Source organism: Sceloporus occidentalis, unplaced genomic scaffold, assembly GCF_023333645.1.
Source record: "Sceloporus occidentalis isolate IW3139 unplaced genomic scaffold, rSceOcc1.0.p SCAF_4, whole genome shotgun sequence".
In the NCBI taxonomy this organism is placed as follows: Eukaryota; Metazoa; Chordata; class Lepidosauria; order Squamata; family Phrynosomatidae; genus Sceloporus; species Sceloporus occidentalis.
The window spans coordinates 2873544-2895450 of NW_028316984.1; the positions used below are offsets into that span (position 1 = coordinate 2873544).

General features: G+C 39.5%; 1 protein-coding gene across 1 annotated transcript in view; it reads right to left on the bottom strand.

Moving 5' to 3' along the window:
• Nucleotides 1–21907, bottom strand: part of LOC149313427 (CD2-associated protein-like) — a 95532-nt gene that overhangs the window by 6878 nt on the left and 66747 nt on the right. The window contains exons 14-16 of the mRNA XM_089519092.1: nt 6639–6754; nt 4036–4125; nt 3290–3462 (exon numbers count right to left, since the gene is read on the bottom strand). Coding sequence (XP_089375218.1) covers nt 3290–3462; nt 4036–4125; nt 6639–6754 — 379 coding nt within the window. The remainder of the gene's footprint in view (nt 1–3289; nt 3463–4035; nt 4126–6638; nt 6755–21907) is intronic.

A 21907-nucleotide genomic window follows, 5' to 3' on the forward strand; every position in this document is an offset into this window, starting at 1 on the left:
ATGATCTTTGGAACAGTGGTATACAAATAAAAAAATTATTATTATTATTCCTTATATTATTATTCAACACTTCCATTATCATTAAACAGAGCAATGGCGATTGTGGGCAACTCTGGCGAGTGCCTTTTCTAATCATAATTGAGTCCGTTTTTTCTCCATTCAAATAAATTCTAGTGAATTGTTTATTATATATGTTCATGATCCAGTTTACAAATCTTCCATTAAAGTTCAATACTGAATAGGAAACAAATATACAAAGCTTCCACAGCTAGGGTACGACTTTGGCAAGCCCTTGACTCTCCATTCAAAGCCTGCATGCCATATTCTCAAAATACACAGACACAGCCAAATCTCTGCTTTGAATGACAAAATGTGCATGCACGCATACACACACACACACACACTTTCCCCAGAGTTGTTAGCTCTTTTGCAATCCCTACTTTAAACATGTGGGAAATGTAGCCCAACCCAAGCAAATTTTCCAAGCAAAAATATTTTTCCAAACTTGTTTAAATAAGTTTAAATAAGTTCTTCCTGTCAACCTGAGAGATGTAGTAGTGATGGGTGACTTCAACTATCCTGATATTTGCTGGAAGTCAAACTCAGCAAAATCCTCAAGGTCTAGCAAATTCCTCACTTGTCTGGAAGACAATTTCATTGTCCAAAAGGTGGAAGAGGCAACAAGAGGGTCAGCTATTTTAGATCTGATCCTAACCAACAAGGATGACTTGGTTAATGGGGTGCAAGTGGTGGGATCATTAGGTGGAAGTGACCATGTTCTCCTGGAGTTTGTTATACAATGGAAAGGAGAAGTCAGGTATAGTTAGACACACATTCTAGACTTTAGGAGAGTGGATTTCAGTAAACTTAGAGAAGTATTGAGGGTGATCTCATGGTCAGGAATACTAAAAGATAAAGGGGTTCAGGACGGATGGGAGTTTCTCAAAAGAGAGATACGGAAGGCATTTCAAACAGTTTCAGTGAGAAAGAAAAATGGGAGATGTCTCAAGAAACCAGGATGGATGACTAAGGAACTTTCAACCGAGTTAAGTTTGAAACGGAACATGTATAAGAAATGGAAAAAGGGGGAAATCACCAAAGAGGAATTCAAAGAAATAGCAAACACATGTAGGGATAAAGTCAGAAAAGCTAAAGCGCAAAATGTACTCAGGCTTGCTAGAGAGGTTAAAAACAATAAAAGGGGCTTTTGTGGATAAGTCAGCAGCAAAAGGAAGAAGAAGGAAATGGTAGGGCCACTTCATGGAGAAGATGGCAAAATGCTAACAGAAGACAAAGAAAAGGCAGAATTACTCAACACCTTCTTTGCCTCAGTCTTCCCAGAAAAGGCAAAGGGTGCTCAACCTGAGGATAATGGAGCAGAGGACAGAATAGGGGAATTTCAGTACAGAATAAGTAAAGAGACAGTAGAGGAATACCTTGTTAATCTAAATGAATTTAAGTCTCCAGGATCAGATGAACTACATCCAAGGGTATTAAAAGAACTGGCAAATGTAATATCGGAGCCATTGGCAATAATATTTGAAAACTCCTGGAAAACAGGAGAAGTGCCAGCAGACTGGAGGAGGGCAAACATTGTTCCCATCTTCAAAAAGGGGAAGAAAGAGGATCCCAACAATTATTGTCCAGTTAGTCTGACATCAATACCAGGAAAGATTCTGGAGCAGATCATTAAATAGAGGGTCTGTGAACATCTAGACCTACATGTGAAAGGGATCTGGGAGTCCAAGTGGACCACAAGTTGAACATGAGTGAAGAGTGCAATGCAGCAGCTAAAAAGGCCTATGCAATTTTAGGCTGCATCAATAAAAGTATAGTGTCTAGATCAAGGGAAGTAATAGTGCCACTGCTTTGGTCAGGCCCCACCTGGAATATTGTGTCCAGTTCTGGGCACCACAATTCAAAAAGGACATTGAGAAACTGGAGCGTGTCCAGAGGAGGGCGACTAAAATGATGAAAGGTCTGGAAACCTTGCCCTATGAGGAATGACTCAGGGAGCTGGGGATGTTTAGCCTGGAGAAGAGAAGGTTAAGAGGTGATATGATAGCCCTGTTTAAATATTTGAAAGGAAGTCATATTGAGGAGGAAGCAAGCTTGTTTTCTGCTGCTCCAGAGAACAGGACCCGGAACAATGGATGCAAGCTGAAGGAAAAGAGATTCCACCTCATCATTAGGAAGAACTTCCTGACAGTAAGGGCTGTTTGACAGTGGAACACAATCCCTCGGAGTGTAGTGGAGTCTCCTTCCCTGGAGGTCTTCAAAGAGAGGCTGGATGGCCATCTGTCAGGGATGCTTTGATTTGGATTTCCTGCATGGCAGGGGGTTGGACTGGATGGCCCTTGCGGTCTCTTCCAACTCTATGATTCTATGAAGCAGTACACCTCATTGACAATATTTTTTCTTTTAAATAGACAAATTGAAGCCTCTCCCTCATTTTCAAAATATTATGTTATTACTACTAATAAAAGTCACCAAATATTTTAGCAATGGGGAGATGAAAATGGCAATAAACCAACAGAAGCAAACCCTGTGGAGTGGGACTCAGACCAAGAAAAGAACTGGTATTATAGGATAGTGTAGAATGAGGCATATGGGAACAGAACTGGAACAGTTAATGGTAAGGTCTCTTTCATACTACACCACTGTAGCATTTTCATACCACTTTAACTGTCATGGCTGCATGCTATAGAATTCTGAAATTTATAGTGGCATGTGGTATTTAGAATTCTCTGCTCTTACACTGCATCAAGCAACAAATCCCTGAATTCCATAGGATGCAGCTAATGGTATTAAACCGCTATAATTGTGCAACGTGAAAGAGAAATGGCAGAAAGCAGCAATATTGCCATATTTGGTAATTAGTGAGGCAGTGAATACTGAAGCAAGAGTATGGTGTTGGTGATTTGAGAAAATTTGACATGGAAGGAGAGAGGTGGCTAAGAGCACATCTCCCCAAAGAATCTACAGTGACTGTTCTGAAGCACTGGACTGCACTGGGGGCCAAAAGTACCATTTTTAAAGGAAAAACATATTTTAATAGCAGTATTCCTGTCCTGAGACTGTTCTCCATGCCCTGAAACCTGGATAAGTGACACAAAGCCCCTAAATTCATTGATTCAAACCATCATTTCACTATTAACCCTTGTGGTATATCACAATATTCCAATAAAAGCATGGTGTAACAGTGATGATGCAGATGAAGTACCTGTGTTGTAAAGGGATAGTGTACAGATCCACACAAGTAAGGTGAAAAGATGTGAACATTTCTTACCCATGTTCTTTTTTCAATGTTTCTACAATAGTTAGGAGATCAAATATCTGAGATTTGAGGTCTTCCAGAGAAGGCTTTCCACTTTCATCTGTTTCTTGTTTAAGTTTCATTTCTCCAGAAACAGAATTTGGTCTTGGTAATGAAGACAGAAGTGGTGGAGTAAATACAAATGACTGCAAAAGGAAAAAAAAATCTAAATAGGAGAGTGATGGGCATTTTTGTCAAATTTGTTTGAAGGAGAAACAAAGTCCCTCAAGCATCTAACATCCCACCTTTGTATAGAACAGCAACATAAAATACTCCTTTGATAGGTAGCGGCTGACTGACAATTATGATTTAAAACAACCCCCCTTTAATGATCACACAGAGGTAAACTGGATTTTTTTTTTTTGAGTGACTTAAGACTGTTTATCCATCTAACATTCACTCATTCCACAAATCACTACAGTAAATGCACTAAAATCATTTGCATGAAAACCAGATGCTAAGTAATATTTTATCTTGGTAACAATATCACATAATTATTATTGAACTACTGAAGATAAGTATGTACCACAGAGAAAAAGGGAGGCCAAATGTCACTTCAATTGGATTGAGGTACATGGTAACCAGGGTCCTGCTGTGGTGCCAATGCAGCCCCCAACCACTGGAAGTTGCCCAACCCTGAAGCATCACTGTATCAGTTATCTTACACCAATGGTGCTGTAAAATCTCTTTTACGTAATATAAGCAAGTCAGCACTGTACCTTTCTACCTTCAGATGGCTTTAGTTTGGCACTTTCATCCTCTTCTTTATGCACCTTCACAGTTTTCTCTGTGGTTAATATCTGAGCAGACTGGAGAAGAAAAAAGAGGTGAAGTAGAAAATCAGTTGTGTCTGAGAAGCGCATATACCAAGTTATCTGCATATTTACTACAAAAGCTATTATGGGTAAAGCACTTCAAGCATTTCACCTGTTTATAACACTCAGCATATTTTGCTTCCATATACTAAGCTGAACGTTCACAAGACTGAGTTAGTTAATCTAATAAGGGACCTTGCAAATTTATTAATCCTCCTTTGACTTTGCTATGTTTTATTGTCTTACCACCTGGAATTAAAATGGATTTAACTGGCATTATTACCATTTGATGTACAAAAGATACTCAACACATGATGTTGCAAAAATATTTTTATTGTGGCAAAAAAATTAAGCAAGCAAAACAACTTGGCACCTGCTTGACATTGTTTGTTGGTGATGAATATTTACACAATCAGAAAGTGAATGTTTGCTTCTGTTTAATTAACATGTTCTGCAATAAAGAAATATTTTGCACCCTTGTCGTGTTGAGTATCCTGCGAACATCAAGAGGTAACAATGCCAGCTGAATCCTATTTCAGTTCTGGGTAGTAACACCATTATCCAACAAGACAGCCAAAGCTGTGTCAACCACTCAACCAGGTCTCAGAGCAAACCACAGTGGATCTAGGTAATTTGTCTCATCCAGGTACCTCTGAACTGAGAGATACTACCACATATTCTAGCACACTGTCCAAGACTGGAATGTTGGAGATTAATCAGGAATTATCCAGAATGACAGCATTCATGGAGGGCCTTTTTATTAAAGTTTTCAACACCACCACTTTTAGACATATAGAGAGTTCTTCATCAATTTCTTTACTGGGCCAGTTCCCCAGTTTCTATTTTTATGAATTAGGGTAGAAATTCTGTCTACATCCTTGGGGCATAAAAACTGAAAAACAACCATTATCATCGGACAGGTAGGGGGCAAAGTTACTTGCACAGGGCCCATAATTAACCTAAGCATCCAAATCAGGATGAATCTGTATATTTTCCCCCCAACGTTTTATAAATTGTTTACATGTTGTTGAGTAGTCTACCCTCCCTTCTTGTGGACTAGAATGTAAAAGGCCTTTGACTATCTGAGAAAGTTTTACTAGACAACTCTGTGTCAATGCAATGATGGCACAAATAATAATTTTCTTCCTGCAAGCACACAAAAACAGTGGGTTCTCAAATGGGTTTTGGCCCAAGTTTGGTTAAATCAGGGGTGGAAACCATGTGGCCCATGAACCACATGTGGTGCCGACCATTATAGGTCTGAAGCTTTCCACCAGTCTTCCTGGAGTAGGGTGTACAGCCCATGGGGATGTCAGGAGGCCTGGCCCCAGTCCTCAAGCAGTTTTCTCATCCCTGGGCTAAACTCATTTCAGGTTTTCTGCCAACGCTGTTCTGGTTGCCATCCCACTAACTTCATTGTCAGTTCTGTAGAAACTATGGGTCTATTTGCCCTCCTCTTCATAGGAAGAGAGGAAACAACCAGGACACTGCTCAGGTGTTTCCTTGTTCCAGAGGTCAGAAAGGGTTATTGACAGAATCACCAGCTAAAGTGACATTCTCTAAGAGCTGTCAGGAAATTATTCTGATCCACCAGTTTATCAGAATCTATCTTAGGGCCTCTACAGACCAGGAAGAAACACCGACATCAAGGTGGAGTGGGGGCATGGCGACTGCTGACCACATGCCCTGACTCTGCCCCAATGTTGGAATCATGCTGCTCGCCTGACCGCATGGTGGGTGGCATTACACCATTTCTTTGCCGCAGCCTTTGGACACACTGCACCAAAGAAATGCCGGCCATGGCAAGGGTGGCTTCTTACTGCTCTAAAAAGGTACGGCATTTTGCCATTTCTTTTTAGAGCAGCAAACTGCCAGATCGGGGCCATGGCATGTGGTTGCTGTGGCCCTGATCTTGTGCTTGTGCAGCGGGACACCGCTCTAATGAGGCTGTCTGTAGAGCCCCTTACTGGTCAAATGCCCAATCATAGTTTTATAGCTTGTTAAGGAGAATGTTCTTATATTTTTATTTGTTGTTGTTGTATACTGCTAGTTTTTGGTAGAAAAATAATATATACTATATAGGTTGAGTATCCCTTATCTGGAATTCTGAAATATTCCAAAATCCAAAAGTTTTCATGCTATGTACCTGTACTATATTTGCAAGGCTAGAGAGAGATGTTGCTGGAAAGAGATGCGAGGATCTGTGAAATGGTGGGAAGCGTGGATTCATGCCAAACACTACATTTAGATTTCCATCATTTATCATATCTTCAGTCTCTCTTCAGCCTCATTATATCTCATTATGTATATGCAAATATAGGTATATACAAAATATACAGGTATATTTCAAAATCTGAAAAAAAAATCATAATACGGAACATTTCTTCTCCCTAACCTTTTGGATAAGTGATACTCTACCTGTTCTACCAAAATAAAAGGACTCATCAAATGAATATTTAGATGAAAACCAGATGCCCATGACTCATCTACAAGGTGTATGTACTCACAGAGTTATCGCCATTGAAACGAGCAGGAAGCCTCCTACCAGGCATCTTTGGCCTACTTGCTGTAGGATGTGACAAGTTTTCTGAGGTAGATATTATATCATCAAAACTTAAAAGGTCTAGAAGAAAGTTGAAAGTAGAGGGCATAATTATAACTCTGAAGATTCCCCTGGCATAGCAGTTTAGATTTTAAAGGTAAGTTATTACATACCATTATAAAATCCAATTATGCTATGAGCTTGTACATTACTGAAAATAATAAAAATTAGCTGTTGCTGTGTGCCTTCAAGTTATTTCTGACTTATGGCAACCCTATGGTGGAATACTACGTGCAGTTCTGGGCAGCAGAAATGAAGAACAATATTGACAAACTGAAATGTGTTCAGAGGACGATGACCAAAATGGTGAAAGGTCTGGAAACCTTGCCCTATGAGAAGTGGCTTAGGGAGCTGGGCATATTTAGCGTGGAGAAGAGAAGGTTAAGATGAGGCATGACAAGCATGTTTAAATATTTGAGAGGATGTCATATTGAGGATAGAGCAAACTTGTTTTCTGCTGCTCTAGACAACAGGACACGTAGCAATAGATTCAAACTACAGGAAGAGATTCTATCTATACATTAGGAAGAACATCCTGATGGTAACAGCTGTTTGGCAGTGGAATATGCTGCCTTGGAGTGTAGTAGAGTCTCCTTCTTTGGAGGTTTTTATACAGAGGCTGGATGGTTAATCTATTGGGAGTGCTTTGATTGTGTATTCCTGCATGGCAAAGTGTTGGATGGGATGACCCTTGTGGTCTCTTCCAATTATATGATTCTAGTCCAATATCCAAACCACTATACCAGAAGTTCCCAAATGTTGGTCCTCCAGATGTTTTGGACTTCAGCTCCCTGAATCCTTGATTGTTGACCAAACTGGCTAGAACTTCTAGGAACTGAAGGCCAAAACACCTGGTGAGCCAAAGTTCAGGAAACACGGCACTATACCATGCTGGCTCTCATTAAAAAATTAGCCATCAATTAGCTAAAAAAAGGTCATATTGATACATGTTGAGCTGACAATGAAAGTGGAAGCAACACAAACCACATTTTCAATTGCTGTTCTTGCATTACTTCAATCAATTTCCAACTTACAGCGATCCTGAAGCGACATCATCACAAGGTTTTCTAGGCAAGATTTGTTCGGGGGGGGGGGGGGTTGGCTTTGCCTTCCTGAGGATGAGAGATGGTGAACTGCCCAAGGTCATCCAGTGGATTTCCATGGCTAAGTGGGGATTTGAGCCCTGGTCTCAAACTACTATTTCACCCTGGTTCCACATTTTCAATCTTAGAGAACATGAAACTACCAAAGGTAGTTCTTTAGTCAGTCAATTTCTTTATCTGCAATATGGCAACCTGCCTAATAATGATGGTGGAAAACAGAGAATTCTGAAAATTGAATTCCAAATATTTTCTTGATGAAGTATTTGTACTTGCTATTATAAGTCACTGGTAGCATCTTGAATTGGGCTTGGACTGCCATGTTAATCTCAATTTATTCTCTCTCTTCCAACCCACATTCAGCAATTCAGGAGAAACGGAGCCAAATGTCATCAGAATACTGGTAGCACTTGACTCCAAATCCTTGGAGAAATCCTCTCTCAGCAGCTTCATTTAAGTTTTTAAAATGTGGTAACATTACTGTCTGCAAGCAGAAGACAAGCCACCATTATCACTGTGCCTCCAGATTCACAAACCAGATAGCCAATGTAGAATAATACGTATAGTGGTTAATTCTATCAGCCAAAGGTCAATGAGGTACCATCAAGCTAATTTAAGTAGATTTCTGTAATGACAGTTAGGCTTGAAACCCATTTGATGGCAGTTCCCATAATAAATCTCATACAAGGGAGCTTTGAATTATATGGGCACCATCCAGCTGAGTATCTTATCCACAAAAGGGATATGAGACTAATCAGTAATTAATACTAAAAAGGCTCTGTAAATAATAAGACTATGCAAAGAGCATCAGGTATTATCCCTCTCTCATAGGAAGGCATTAATTACCTGTCAATTAAACCAATTAACCTATCCAGTGAATTCCCTTTTACATGATGTAACTAAGTAAGAAGGGCAAGGACTGAGGTAGACTATCAATATAGCAAGACTATCAACAATTCAAGCTCTCACCAACGAAATGTATTGCATAAAAGAGAACCAAACGGTGCTCTTTTAACATCTAACAGACAGTACTGCTGCATTTGAACCATCTGCCTTGAAGCAGATACAGGCTATTTTATCTTTGAAGCGTCTTGTTGATAGAATATGGTGAGATGGTCTATAATCTACAAAGTAAGGTAGAATCAAACACTCAGTTTTCCACTATACTAAATTTCTTATTTTAATATTTTCAGTGACTTCAATATAAAGGAACACATACTATTAAGTTGTATCTTAAAATTTACACAACTCCAGGAACAATAATGTATATATTTATATGTGTATACCTTTTTTATGAGGATACTCAGCAGATGCAAACAAAATTTAAAAATCAAAACAAGCAACATCATTAAAATATGAAAAAGAAACAGGAGAATAAAACAAGGGTTGTGCAACCACTTTGGCCTAGTTCTACATAAAAGTCAATCAGCCTAATTTGGCCCATTATGGACCAATCAGATTGAACCAATTCGGTTCTGGGCAGAACAGCACAGTTCAAAGCAATTCAGAACAATCTAGACTTGACTTGAAATATTAGAGGGGGAAAAAGTTAGGGGGCCTTCAACATGAAAATATGAGGAAAATGTCAAGGTGGTGTAATGTAATGTGGAAGGGAGGAGGGAAGCAGTGCTTTGCTGACAGCTCTATCAGGCAATGTGGGACAAGAATCTCACCAGAACTCTCCTATCACAGTACATATGAGTGGGTGGCTGTATGAGGTCACTGAAATTATGGAGTCAAAAGAAGAAGGGAATGGTGGTGTGGAAAGGGATCAAGTCCAGTGGTTCCTCTCTCCCTCTGAGGCCTGGATGATGGCAGATGGACTAGAGGGAGGGCTCTTCTTCTTCAGGACTAGGTCTGATGGAGTTGGGCCCAAAAGGCTTTGATTATAGCCAAGAGTTCCAGGGCACTGATGTGCATCTCCACCTTGGAGAAGGACCAGTGTCCTTAAACTTGCAGATTAGCGTAATGAGCCCCCCAGCCCGTCACAGAAATGTCTGTGGTGACAATCCTGGAAGGCTGTTGGGGCTGGAAAGGCATTCCCCAAATAATGTTTCTAGGAACAGGCCACCAGTGAAGTGAGGCACATACATTTGGAGGGAGGGCTAGCCTCTTGGACTGTCTGTCGTGGAGGTGGTCAAAGACAGAGAGGAACCACTCCTGAAGAGGATGGAACTTCAAATGGGCCAGGCAGGTGACTGCTGTGATTAAAGCCATTAAGCTGAGTAGTTTCTGAATGGCCTGTGCTGGTAGATGACAGAGTTGAAGGATGGTGAGACCAGAGGGACTCTGCTCGATGAATAGGCAGGTAAGCACGAGCCATTACAGAGTCCAGAGATATGCCAATGTATTCTATCACTCTGACTGGTTCCAAAATGGACTTGGAAGGGTTGGCTGTGAGTCCCAAGTTGGTGGGAAGGGAGAAAGTATCATGGACGTCTCAAAACAACTGTGTGCAGGAGGTCGACACTAGAAGCCAATCATCTAAGTAAGTAAGAATGAACTCAGCTAGAGAGTGATCCAAAGAAGCATCTCTTGCAGCGGATGAAAGAGAACTGAAGGTGTAGCTAGATTGGTGGAATTGGGTATACTCAGGACATGGGAGTGGGCAGGCCTTCCACCAATGTACTCAGCTTTTGTGCTTCGAAATGCAGTCTCTGCAAAACCCTACTGTGTGAGGCACAGAGACCACAACAGAGAACCAGGAATGCTCCAGCAACAAACCATTCCTGGGACTTCCCCAGGATAAATCCTGGATGAGCGCAATCTGAGCATTCCTGGATCTTCACAGGAGAAATCCTGGATGAGCGTGATATGTCTGAAAATCTTCACTGCAATTGTGTGATTATGCTGGGAGTGTGCCTTTTACTGCCTGCTCCCCCCCCCTCCATCTGATAATCTCCAGAGTCTTTAATTTCCTGGTCTTTTGTCTTATTGAATAGTTTAACCTATTGCCTTACTTGTTATCTGGAACAGTAATTTCTTTATGAGTCTCTGTCTCTTTTACATAGCGAAGCGTATTCTTTTCCCCATCCCACTCCCACTCCAATTGTCCAGAGTTGTTAGATGATAAGTATGAATCTTTTCTTTGAAAAAATCTCTCTAGTTCTGCGGATAGCAAAAAACGCAGGACCTTAAGTGTCATTCTTTTCAATGGGCACATCACTTGCTTGCACTGCCACATGTATTAAAAAAGCCAGGGCTTGCCTTCAATGGAAGCTCAAACTGCAGATGGCAAGGCCATGGTTGGTGCGGGCACACTGTATTTAATTGATAAAGAACATATATTATTATATTGCAAATTATATTGCAAACATGATTATTTCATGCTTACTGGGGTGAGCAAGTGAACCATGAAATTTAATTTCCACAGATCCCCTGAGCTGTTAAGCATATATAACATATAGTTTTAAGAGTGTTGTTGTTGTTACATTTGATCTTTCATTTAATATAGGAACCATAAGGTATCTCCACAGTAGAAATGTAAATTTATATGATACCTTTAAGGATGGGGGGGGGGGGGGGGTCAGGCTAGTCTACTTTCACCCACAGCAAGACTTGTAGAGCAAGGACAGAGCAAGCTTGTTTTCTGCTGCTCCAGAGAACAGGACAAGGAACAATTGATGCAAACTGCAGGAAAAGAGATTCCACCTCAACATTCGGAGGAACATCCTGACAGTAAGGGCTGTTGGACAGTGGAACACACTTCCTTGGAGAATTCCACCTATGCTCAAGCCCCATTGTAAACAATGGGGCTCGTGCACGGCAGCGTGCAACGGGGGCGCGCGCCCATTCAATTGAATGGGACGCGCCACCCCTTCCGCCCCGCAGCTTGAGCACGTATGCTCAAGCCGCGTATGATGAGGGCGCGCAATAATAATAATAATAATAATAATATTTCCCTAGAGAGGGAAGCCAGTCAGTCTGAGTTACCGTGGAAAAGGCAGAGCATTGTTTGGGATCACTCTTAAGTGGAAATGAAAGCTACTATTCCTATCTGTCTTCACTATAAAGAACGAATAAGCAAGGACATTACAGTACCAGCAGTCTACTCAAGCACCTTAAGAAGCAGCAGCAAGCTGTCTTGCTCAGAAAAGAGGTAGAAAGGTCCTGCAATCAAACAGCAATGAGGAAGCTTTATAAGGTAGGAACAAATGGTGCTGAGTCTCTTGGCACCAGCAGCTGTCTGTTTGGCAATGGCAAAGACTGAGAAATCAACAACTTTCAAATATTGGTTTTGTGTGTTGTTATGGGTTGTGGGTTTTTGTTTGTTTGCTTGTTTGGAAAAACAGGAACTTTACACATGTCCCTCACAAAACTCCCTGAAGCTATATGTCTTAAATTTCTATAGGTTAATCCCTTCTGTAGTGTCTACCATTTCTGTGAATTTTATACAGATCAAACAGCAAATTATAGTTGTATTTTGGCTTGCCAATACAAGTCAGTGGAGGAAGAGGAGTGATCGGGATTACCAAATCGTGATTCGGACTCTGGGTCTGGAGCCGATCTGGTTTGTTCCAAACTGAATCAGGCCAGACCCAAAATGTCAAATCAGGCTCCAGGCTGAAGCAAGGGCCTGATTCACATCTGTACCAAAACACACACACACACACACACTAAAATAATGACTAAGGCAAAGTTTAAATATGCATTTTTGTACTTTTTCTAGAGGTAGTGAGAGTAGAGCCTAATCCAGCATTCAAATAAACTGCAATTTGTTGTTTGGGAGCAGCACAAGAGAAAATAAGGAAGCGCCTACAATTACAAATTATTCTCCAGTATATTAATAATCAAACATTTCAGCTCGTCTAACTATAACATTGGAAACTAGGCAGAGAGACATATGCATATGCCTTAGTCAAAGGTTAGTGTGTTGGCTCTTGCTGGATGCCTCTTCCCCAGCTGCTGCCATAGGGAACATAAAGCACTGGGGCCTACCTATCTCTTTTGTAAACATGCCAAACCCTGTTTGACTAATGAGTAAGGCCTGGTAGAACTTTTTTTCTCGTGTGCCTCCTTAACCTGAGGCTCATGCAAAATATGCATACCAATGTGGATGGCCAATATAATTTGATTAAGCAAGACAAATGGGACAAGATACTCCTGTACTGCTAAAAATATTTTTTTAATGCAATGATGTGTAAAAACCACATTTTATCATTATTAAAACATAGAAACCAAACTTGAAAAAGAAGGGTTTTCAACTACCTTCAAAGGTTACAAGTTAATTCTATTATTAGCTAAGATTCAAGCTAGTACAGAATTAACTTAGATTCAAGATCTCGCATATGGTACAAAGGATTTGGATTGCCATATAGAAAGTTATCTTACCAAAATGGAGAAGGGAAGGGTAATTTCCTGACACGTAAGAAGGGAAACATGTCAAGCAGGATAGGAAACAAAATCTGGAAAGAAAAGTCAAGGAGAGGAAAATCTAGAAAAGATTCTGGACAAAAAAATCTTGCAGAAGAACATTTTGGAGTATCAATTCTATGTTCAGTATAGTAACGTTTCCTTCAGTATATAAGCAGGGCAATGTATTCACTCAAGTAGCTTCATAGATGCATCTTCACTGCAGAAATAATGCAGTTTGGCACAGCTTTGATTGCCAAGGATCAATGCTATGGAATTATGGGATTTGTAGTTTTGTGAAATATTTAACCTTTTCTTTCAGACAGCTATGGTGCCACAAGCAGCTACAAATCCCAGGATTCTATAGGATGGAGTCTTGGCAGTGAAAGTGGTGCCAAACTGCATTATTTCTCCAATGCAGATGCACCCTTAGGATCATCCAAGGAAAGGATTTATGCTTCCCTTTTAAGTGTGGATGTGTACAGTTGTGATTAACCAAAACCCTGGATTTTCTTTTCTGTTTTGTTCCCTTTAGGGAAAAGGGTGTGAACCATGTAGCCTTCTGGGTATTATTGAACTGTGACTTCCAGTAGCAGTAACCGGCATAGACATTGGTGAAGGACACTGGAAATTGCAGTTTGACATCTGAAGGACAACACTATTCCCACCAATTTTATGGGTGCTTTACAATGGAGTTCAGATAAATGCCAGACTATTTTAATTTTCATGTATGTACTTTCTAAATATATTTTCCAAAACCCTGATGGCATGGCAGAAATAAAGTCCCCGTATCTTTTTAATGCCATTTTTGTAAACCTGGGCCTAACAGGAACAAGTATGAGCAAACCTCATGTTTACAGCTTAGTCACAGCTAATGAAACCAGAATATGCAGGAAGACTGAATCATTAGCATTTTGAAGACCGAATCAGTAGTGATTAAAAGAATAAATTAATAGTTATTAAAAAGAAAACTGGAATGAATGTAAAATAAATTGTACAAGGGTATGTGATAACACTGTAAACTACAGAGTAATCTAGGAGTAGGGGTGTCTTTGGATGGTTAAAATTTTAAAACCATGTGGCTCCTGCTGCCCAACATCTCCTTTTGCAACAGCAGCAGCCGCAGCAAATGTAATCATGCCCACACTTGATGGCTGGCTCCTGTTAGGTTCAAACCCCATGGTTGAAAGGGAATATGCTTATGTTATTATTCAGACTATGTTTTGCCCATTGTGACATCCAAACATGGCAGGAGTGGGCAATCAAGCTTATTTCTCCCTCCATGAACTAAAGAAACAAACCTAAAACCACATATTTTTCCCCCTCTGGCTCGATTTGGACATCACAAATAATAAACCATAGGTCATGATTGATTAGCTGCTCCTATTCTGCTGGAGGAGGAAATGTCTTGCAGCTGAATAAAAACACCTTTGCTTATCATGACTTCTGAATGCACCTTTAACTACTGTTCCTTTTATGCTTGTTGCATGCGGAGGAACCTTGGCTCGTCACAACACAGAAGCCAGGCCAATAAATTATTAATTGAACACATACACATTCCCTATTCAGTCACAAAGGTAACTGCCCTGTTCCTCTACATACGCCCACACCCAAAATGAATTACTTGATGTCAAAATAGCAATCTTTTAGGGATGACGGGGAAAGAATGGTTTTGTCTTTTCACAATTTTTAATTTGAATTATCGTTTGGATATTTTGCATTCTCTTCTATATTACCGTTGTGTTCTATTGTACTGCTTTTACATTATCTAAAACCTGGTAGGTTGGAGGTTAAAGGAGAAGAGTAAGTTGTTAAAAAAGAGTGGTGTACTAAAATGGGACCATACAGAAAGTGGAAACCTGCCACTTCTCCACATATTCCTCTTCCTATAAAGAAGAAAAATTTCTCTCCCACTTTAGATGCAAACAGGACAGACCCCACAGAACTTCACCTTCACATCTAAGTTTGGCCCTCAATTAAAAAGGCAAAGGAGTGTTATAGGGCACCTTTACTGTAATAATGAAGGAGGTAGAAAGGAATCCATTCACATGATGAGCAAGATAGAAACCAGAATTCAAACTGACTCAGGAAGCTGATAGGGGATAAGATTATTCTTCTAAACTATCACAACTCATATATTCTTCCTAGCTAAATAAGGTCACTATGGCGCAGGACAGAGCGTCCAAAATGGACGGTCTTCCAGCGCCTAGTTTTGGTCTGTGGGGGAGCTGCAGCCTCCAGACTGCGGGGCTTCCCCACAGACCAAAAAGAACCCACGAAAGGCAGGTTCTTCTTGCGACGCCATTACAACATCGCAATGCACCAATGGTGCACTCACAACATCATAATGGTGCCGTGACATGGGGACGCTATGTGTCTGGCACGTCATAATGGCGGCACCCATCTGTACAGGGTGCCGCCATTTGGACACCCTCGTCACGTGCGAGGGGAGAGGGGTATCTAGAAGTGCCACCCCGAGGCACCCCTCGCATGTGACAAGGGCGTCCTTTTTGGCCCATCAGGACTGGGCCTATATCTCCAATTCAAATGTTACAGAAGTGAATGTTTCTCTAGTAATTTTTCACATACAACACCCAATACAAGAAGAATCTCGTTACATAGAAGACTGTAGATAAACAACTTATTAAAAGCAGTAGTAATGCCACTCAAAACAAATGCCATGTAATTCTTAGATAACTGGAAGACAAATTTTCACATATACGTTACAAAAAAAGAAAGAAAGAAAGAAAGAAGAAAAAAAGAAGTATTTACTGAAAAAATGATGTAACTGATCATTGTAAGAATTAACTTTCAGAACTGATGCCCAATTTTGCTTTTCCTCCCTGCTCTTTCTTTCCTATCCCTTGTTTCTTTTTACTCTGTGTCATTTAGGTTAGAAGCCTGCAGGGAAGGGATAGTCTTTTTAATGATCCTATATAAGTCACTTTTGGAACTTTTTGGCTAAAGAGCCTTGAATACATACACACATGCCTTTAACAGTTCAATCCTACACATAATCAAAGGTATGGGGCTTAGTGCTAAGACAGTGCTTAGTGAAATACTATTTTCACTGCTTCTGCTACACCAGTAAGGATGCTGTAGCATGGGATGAATAAGGCAATCCTTTTAAATGGGGTTCTAGAAGCCAAATGGGGTAGTTCTATATATTTCTAGAGATTTAGGCTGAGAAGCAAGAAGTTTGACAGCAGAAGGGAGCTTCATTTACAAAACTGAGAAAGTAGTGGGGAAATAAGGAATATCTTGAAATTGGCACTTATATGTAGCAAAATATTTTGAATCCCAGATCAGATGAGGATTAGTAATTTTTCCTTAACTATCATCCAGACAGACATCTTTTAAAAATCAATTTTGTGCTTTAATCTGGGGTTTCTTATTGACAATAAGAATTCTGTTGTAAAAAAATGTTCCATGACTACATGAAAGTTTTTGCATTCAGAATCAAATATAGCAACTGGGTATAGTGTGTAATACCCAAACACTCACAGTCAGAAATCACATGTCAACAAGAGATGGAACGGTATTTTGTATAATTCAAAGCAAGATATCAGCTATCCTTGTTACCAAAAACATAATCAATACAAATGATAGTAACTGTTCTGCATAACAAGTGGATAAAACATAAGGATACAGAACATTATCCTGTCCTCTTCACAGGACAGTGTTGTAATTCTCTGGCTGCTTTAACAGAACATGACTTGGGGGAATTAATGGGAATTAAGGGTTTTGGTTTTTTTTAAAGGTTATTGGAATTATTTGTTGCCTGAAAAGAGCCAATTTAGAAATGCACTATTTAACTGTAATTGTTTGGAAATACCAAATCTATCATATAAGCTCGAAAGCTTAGGAGATATTGAGAAAATTAAAAAAGCAAGAATGATAATTAAAGTGTTTTTACAACAAAAGCAAAATCTGGTCAATATGCAAAGGACCTTCAAGATCTATTTTTTAAAAACCCTCTTCTCTTTATGATGTGGACATGAAGCAGAATTGCTCACAGCAAATACCAACTAGCATACAGTGAATCACAAGCACTAGGCCAGAAGCATGGGAATTTCTGGCCTTCTAGAGGTTGCTGGACTACCGGTCTTACACACCTGACCACTGGCCATTTAACAGGCTGCGCCTGTAGGAGGCTGTAGTCCAACAACATTTAGAGGATCACAGGTATTCTGATGTCAAGTCTCTGAGGGGCTATTTATTTCAGATCCCCCCTCACTTATTAGGTGGTTTTAATGTCATGTAGCAGATATGTATCTGCTCTTGCAGAAGGGCCAGCATGCCTTTGGCTTTTCTAGCAGTGATATCAAAGCAAGCTTTCATTTATTTTATTTTATTGACCTCTGTCTAATTTGGATCATCAAAGTAATCAGTTACAGTTTAGCAGCATGACTCACTATACTTAACAGCAAGAGACATTAAAATGAGGATGAATGAGTTTTGCATTGTTCACTGAAGACCAACACTGGACACAGAAACACAAAAAAGATCTGTGTGGGAGGAGAGCCAGCAACAAGACAACAGTACCACTCTTCTCTTAGCAACTTATAATTGTTGGTGAAGCATACTTTTAAAACACACTGAAAACACTTTTAAATGGAGGCAATAACAGACCTCTATAAAATACCCTGCATAATAAATTAAATTAAGCTGAACCATTAAGCTTTTTGGGCTTTTTAAAAACTCTTTAAGGTTCATGAATGGAATCTAATAGTAGTCTGACCTTAGCAGTTTGTTTCATAGTACAGTACCAAGAGGACTCTGGCTTGGTAAAAGCCTATTGCCTGCCTCCTGAAGAAAAAGACCCTGAAGACATGAATACAGTTTGGACTATAGTTTAAACTGTAAAATATCATATAGCAGAAAGAGTTTTTGTGCCCATATCCTATTTTTATAATTTGCAGTTTGCAATTGAACTTTATATTGTTCCAAAGCATCTTGATGTAATCTGTTGATATTAGAACACCCAGAACATCAAAATAAGATAAAAACCTCCTGATTAGACTACTACAATGCACTCTTTGTGGGACTACTCTTGAAGATAACTTGAAAACTGCAGTTAGTGCAAAATACAGCACCTAGACTGCTCACTGGGATTCCATTCAGATGTTACTTAACATCTGTTCTGAAGGAATTGTACTGGCTGTTATTATGTTTCAGTTCTGAATTCAAGGTGCTGGCAATAACATCAGAAGCCTTATATGGCTTGGAACTTCGATACTTGAGGGACCATCTCTTTCTATATATGCTTGGCTGAGAATAAAGATCTACCGGAGGGGCCCTTCTCTATGTCAAATCAGTAGGGGAAAAACATTGAGAAAAGAGGGGAAAAATGGATAAGCAAGGAAATGCTTCAAGCAGTTAAGGAAAGAGGAAATGCAAAAGTAAAGAGAGATAGGAACAGAACCAAAATCATGAATGCAACAGTCCAATGACTAGTGTGCATGGATAAAGAAAATAATAATAATCAATGCAAAGAAAGAAAAGACAAAAACAGAAAAGGAAAAACTAGAGACCTTTCCAGCTCTGCAAATTCAAAGTTCAAACCAAGGGTTGGGATGCGCTATGATAAGAGGAGGAACATAGTACAAGACCAAAATGAAATAAAAAGCCGTTGAATGTAATACATAGAAGAGATATATAAAAGAGATGAAAAAAATGAATGACACATGGAATGTAGAACCATACAAAGATGACCCCAAATTCTAGAAAGCAAGATGGAAGGTGCACTAAGAGAAACTGGAAAGAATAAATAACCAGGAACAGACAATATTCCAACTGAACCATTACAATCCATACAGAAAGAATCAACTCCAATGCTCACTAAAATAAGACAACAAATATGAAAAATATAGCAGTGGCCAACAGATTGGAAATGATCAATATACATCCCCAACCACCTAATTCTGGGACACAGACTACAATCATATATGGAAAGAGAAATCCCAGAGGTGCAAGCAGGATTCGGGAAAGGAACAGGCACTAGGGACTACATTGCAAGATACACTGGATAATGGAGATCACCAAGAAATTCCAGGGGGAAAAGAATACCATGTGCTTTATTGATTATAGCAAAGCCTTTGACTGTATAGATCACACAAAGCTATGGAATGCTCTCAAAGTGCCACTACATCTGATAATCCTGATGAGAATCTGTATTTAGAGGCAACTGTTAGAACAGAATATGGAGAAACAGAATGGTTCTCAACTGGCAAAGGGGTCAGGCAAGGCTGTCTTCTGTCACCCTACTTGTTCTACTTGTATGCAGAAAATATCATATGAAGAGCAGATTTAGACTCAGAAGGAGGAGGAGCAAAGACAGGTGGAAGGAACATTAACAATCTAAGATATGTGGATGACACCATACTACTTGATGAAAAAATCACAGACATGAAACAATTACTAAGCAAGGTCAAAGAAAGAAATGCTAAGGCAGGATTACTCCTGAACATAAAGAAAACAAAAATAATGACCACAGGGGATCTACATAAATTCAATCTAGGTAATGAAGAAATTGAAACAGTTAAAGATTTCCCATACCTTGGATCAAACATCGATCAGAATGGAGACTGCAGGAAGAAATACAATAACTAGGAATGTGTAGGACAGTCATGAAAGAACTAGACAAGATCCCAAAGTATAAAGATATACAACTGAGCATTAAAGTTAGAATTGTTCAAGTCACTGTATTCCTTATCACCATGTAGCAACGTGAGAGCTGGACAGTTAAGAATGTGGATAAGAAGAGATCAACTCATTTGAGATGTGGTGCTGGAGAAAAGTGCTGAAGATACTGTGGCTGATCAAAAAGACAAAGAAATGGGTCCTTGAATAGATCAAGCCTGAATTCTCCCTTGAAGCCAACTGGCATACTTTGGTCACATTATGAGGAGACATGAATCACTAGAAAAAACAAATACTAGGAAACGTAGTAGAAAGAAAGGAAGACCACATGCCAGATGGAGAGACTCAATTAAGGAGATCACGTACCTGAATTTACAGAACCTAAGAAGAGCAGTGGAGGACAATGGGGCCTTGGAGATGTCTCATACACAGGGTCGCTGTGAGTTGGGGTTGACTCAAGGGCAATTAACAACAATAAATATTTTTATAAAAAATAAATAATAAATAAAAAGAACAAGTTTGATGTACATAGTTTGTAAATAGTGTTTTCTCTTTATTGGTGAATTAATATGTTATGTCATACCCTTCTATTGCTCAGTTGCTGTCACTGCATACTTTTGTAAGAATTCTATATAAAGTTGGCTTGTTCAGATGATATTGTGTCATTAAATAAATTGCTTAGTTCAATGTTCTATCAGACTCCATTCATGAACCATAGAGGGGTTTTTTAAAAAAAATCCTCTTCAACCATACACAAGCATTTCCACTTTACCTGCAAGAAAAGAAAAAGCCAAAAGGTACATCAGAACCCCAAGTATCAAAGAAATAACGAGCCAGTGTGCTTCAGTTTGTTATTTTTAATCCTCTGTTTTGCTCATTTGAGCACTACCAAATTTATCTGTCCCTACTAGAGTCCCAGGCTGACATCACGTTGGTGACATACACATTCTTATGTCTCTTTTGGGACAGAGAACAAGAGATGATTATTTTGTGACAACTGTAAGCATTGAGGCATCCCCTTCATAGACAGACAGACAGACAGGCGGGAAATGGTTTAACTATTGAGAGAAAATCAAGCTTTTAGAATACGAGTTCTTCCCATTGGTCACCATTGGCACACAGCTTCGTTATTTCTCTGATACCTGGGATTTGGATGTACCTTTAGACTTTTTTCTTTTCTTACAGGTAACGTGGGAATTCTTGTTTGTGGTTGAATGGGTTATATAGTATTTCTACACAAAATATTGTAATATAAGTTCATAATACTAAAGAGTGATTTTTATTTTTATTTTGAGAAATAGATTATTTCTGTGTTTCCTATGGAGGCCAAGGCCTGGGAACCTGTCTCACTCTGCAAGTCAGAATAACTGAAGACGACAAGCAAGCAAGAAAGAGAGCTGGTTGAGATAGGGACGTATTTCCTAGGGTTGTGAAGGGATAATTAATTGTTGGTAAAAAGATATATGTCACATTTTGGAGGCTGAGGAAAGCCAAAAGGTGACTGCAAGAAAGGAGGGACTGAACTGCAATACTGATAGGAACTTTCAAATGTTGGTGTAAAGGCCCCAGATGTATTATGTAGCACCTTTACATCTGTCTCAGTCCCAGGGGAAGTTATATTAGCAAGTATGAATGAAGTCATCTTAGCAAGATTCAAGGTTATGAATCTATAAATTTTACAATCCATAATTCCCAGAAATCCTGTAAAGTTTAAGAAACTGTAAACTAATTGCTGCTAAACAGTTGCACACATCCAATGACTAGTACCAACCAGAGTACACCCACTGAATCAACTGCAGAATTATTAATTCAGCACTTAGGTAAATCTGTTACTTTGGTGAGTTTAATGGAGGCTAGCCACTGTATTTACTGTATATACTCATGTATAAGTCTAGAAATTTTGGTCAAAAAATTGACCCAAAAAACCTGAGTCGACTTATCCATGGGTCAATGTAAGTACTGCACTTTAACTCTTATTAAAAAAAAAAAAAAGAACCATTCCCTGGTGAAAAGCAAAAACGTAATCCGTCTTGGAATCACTTGGAATCACACACACACCCCCTCTATTTTCTCATCCTTT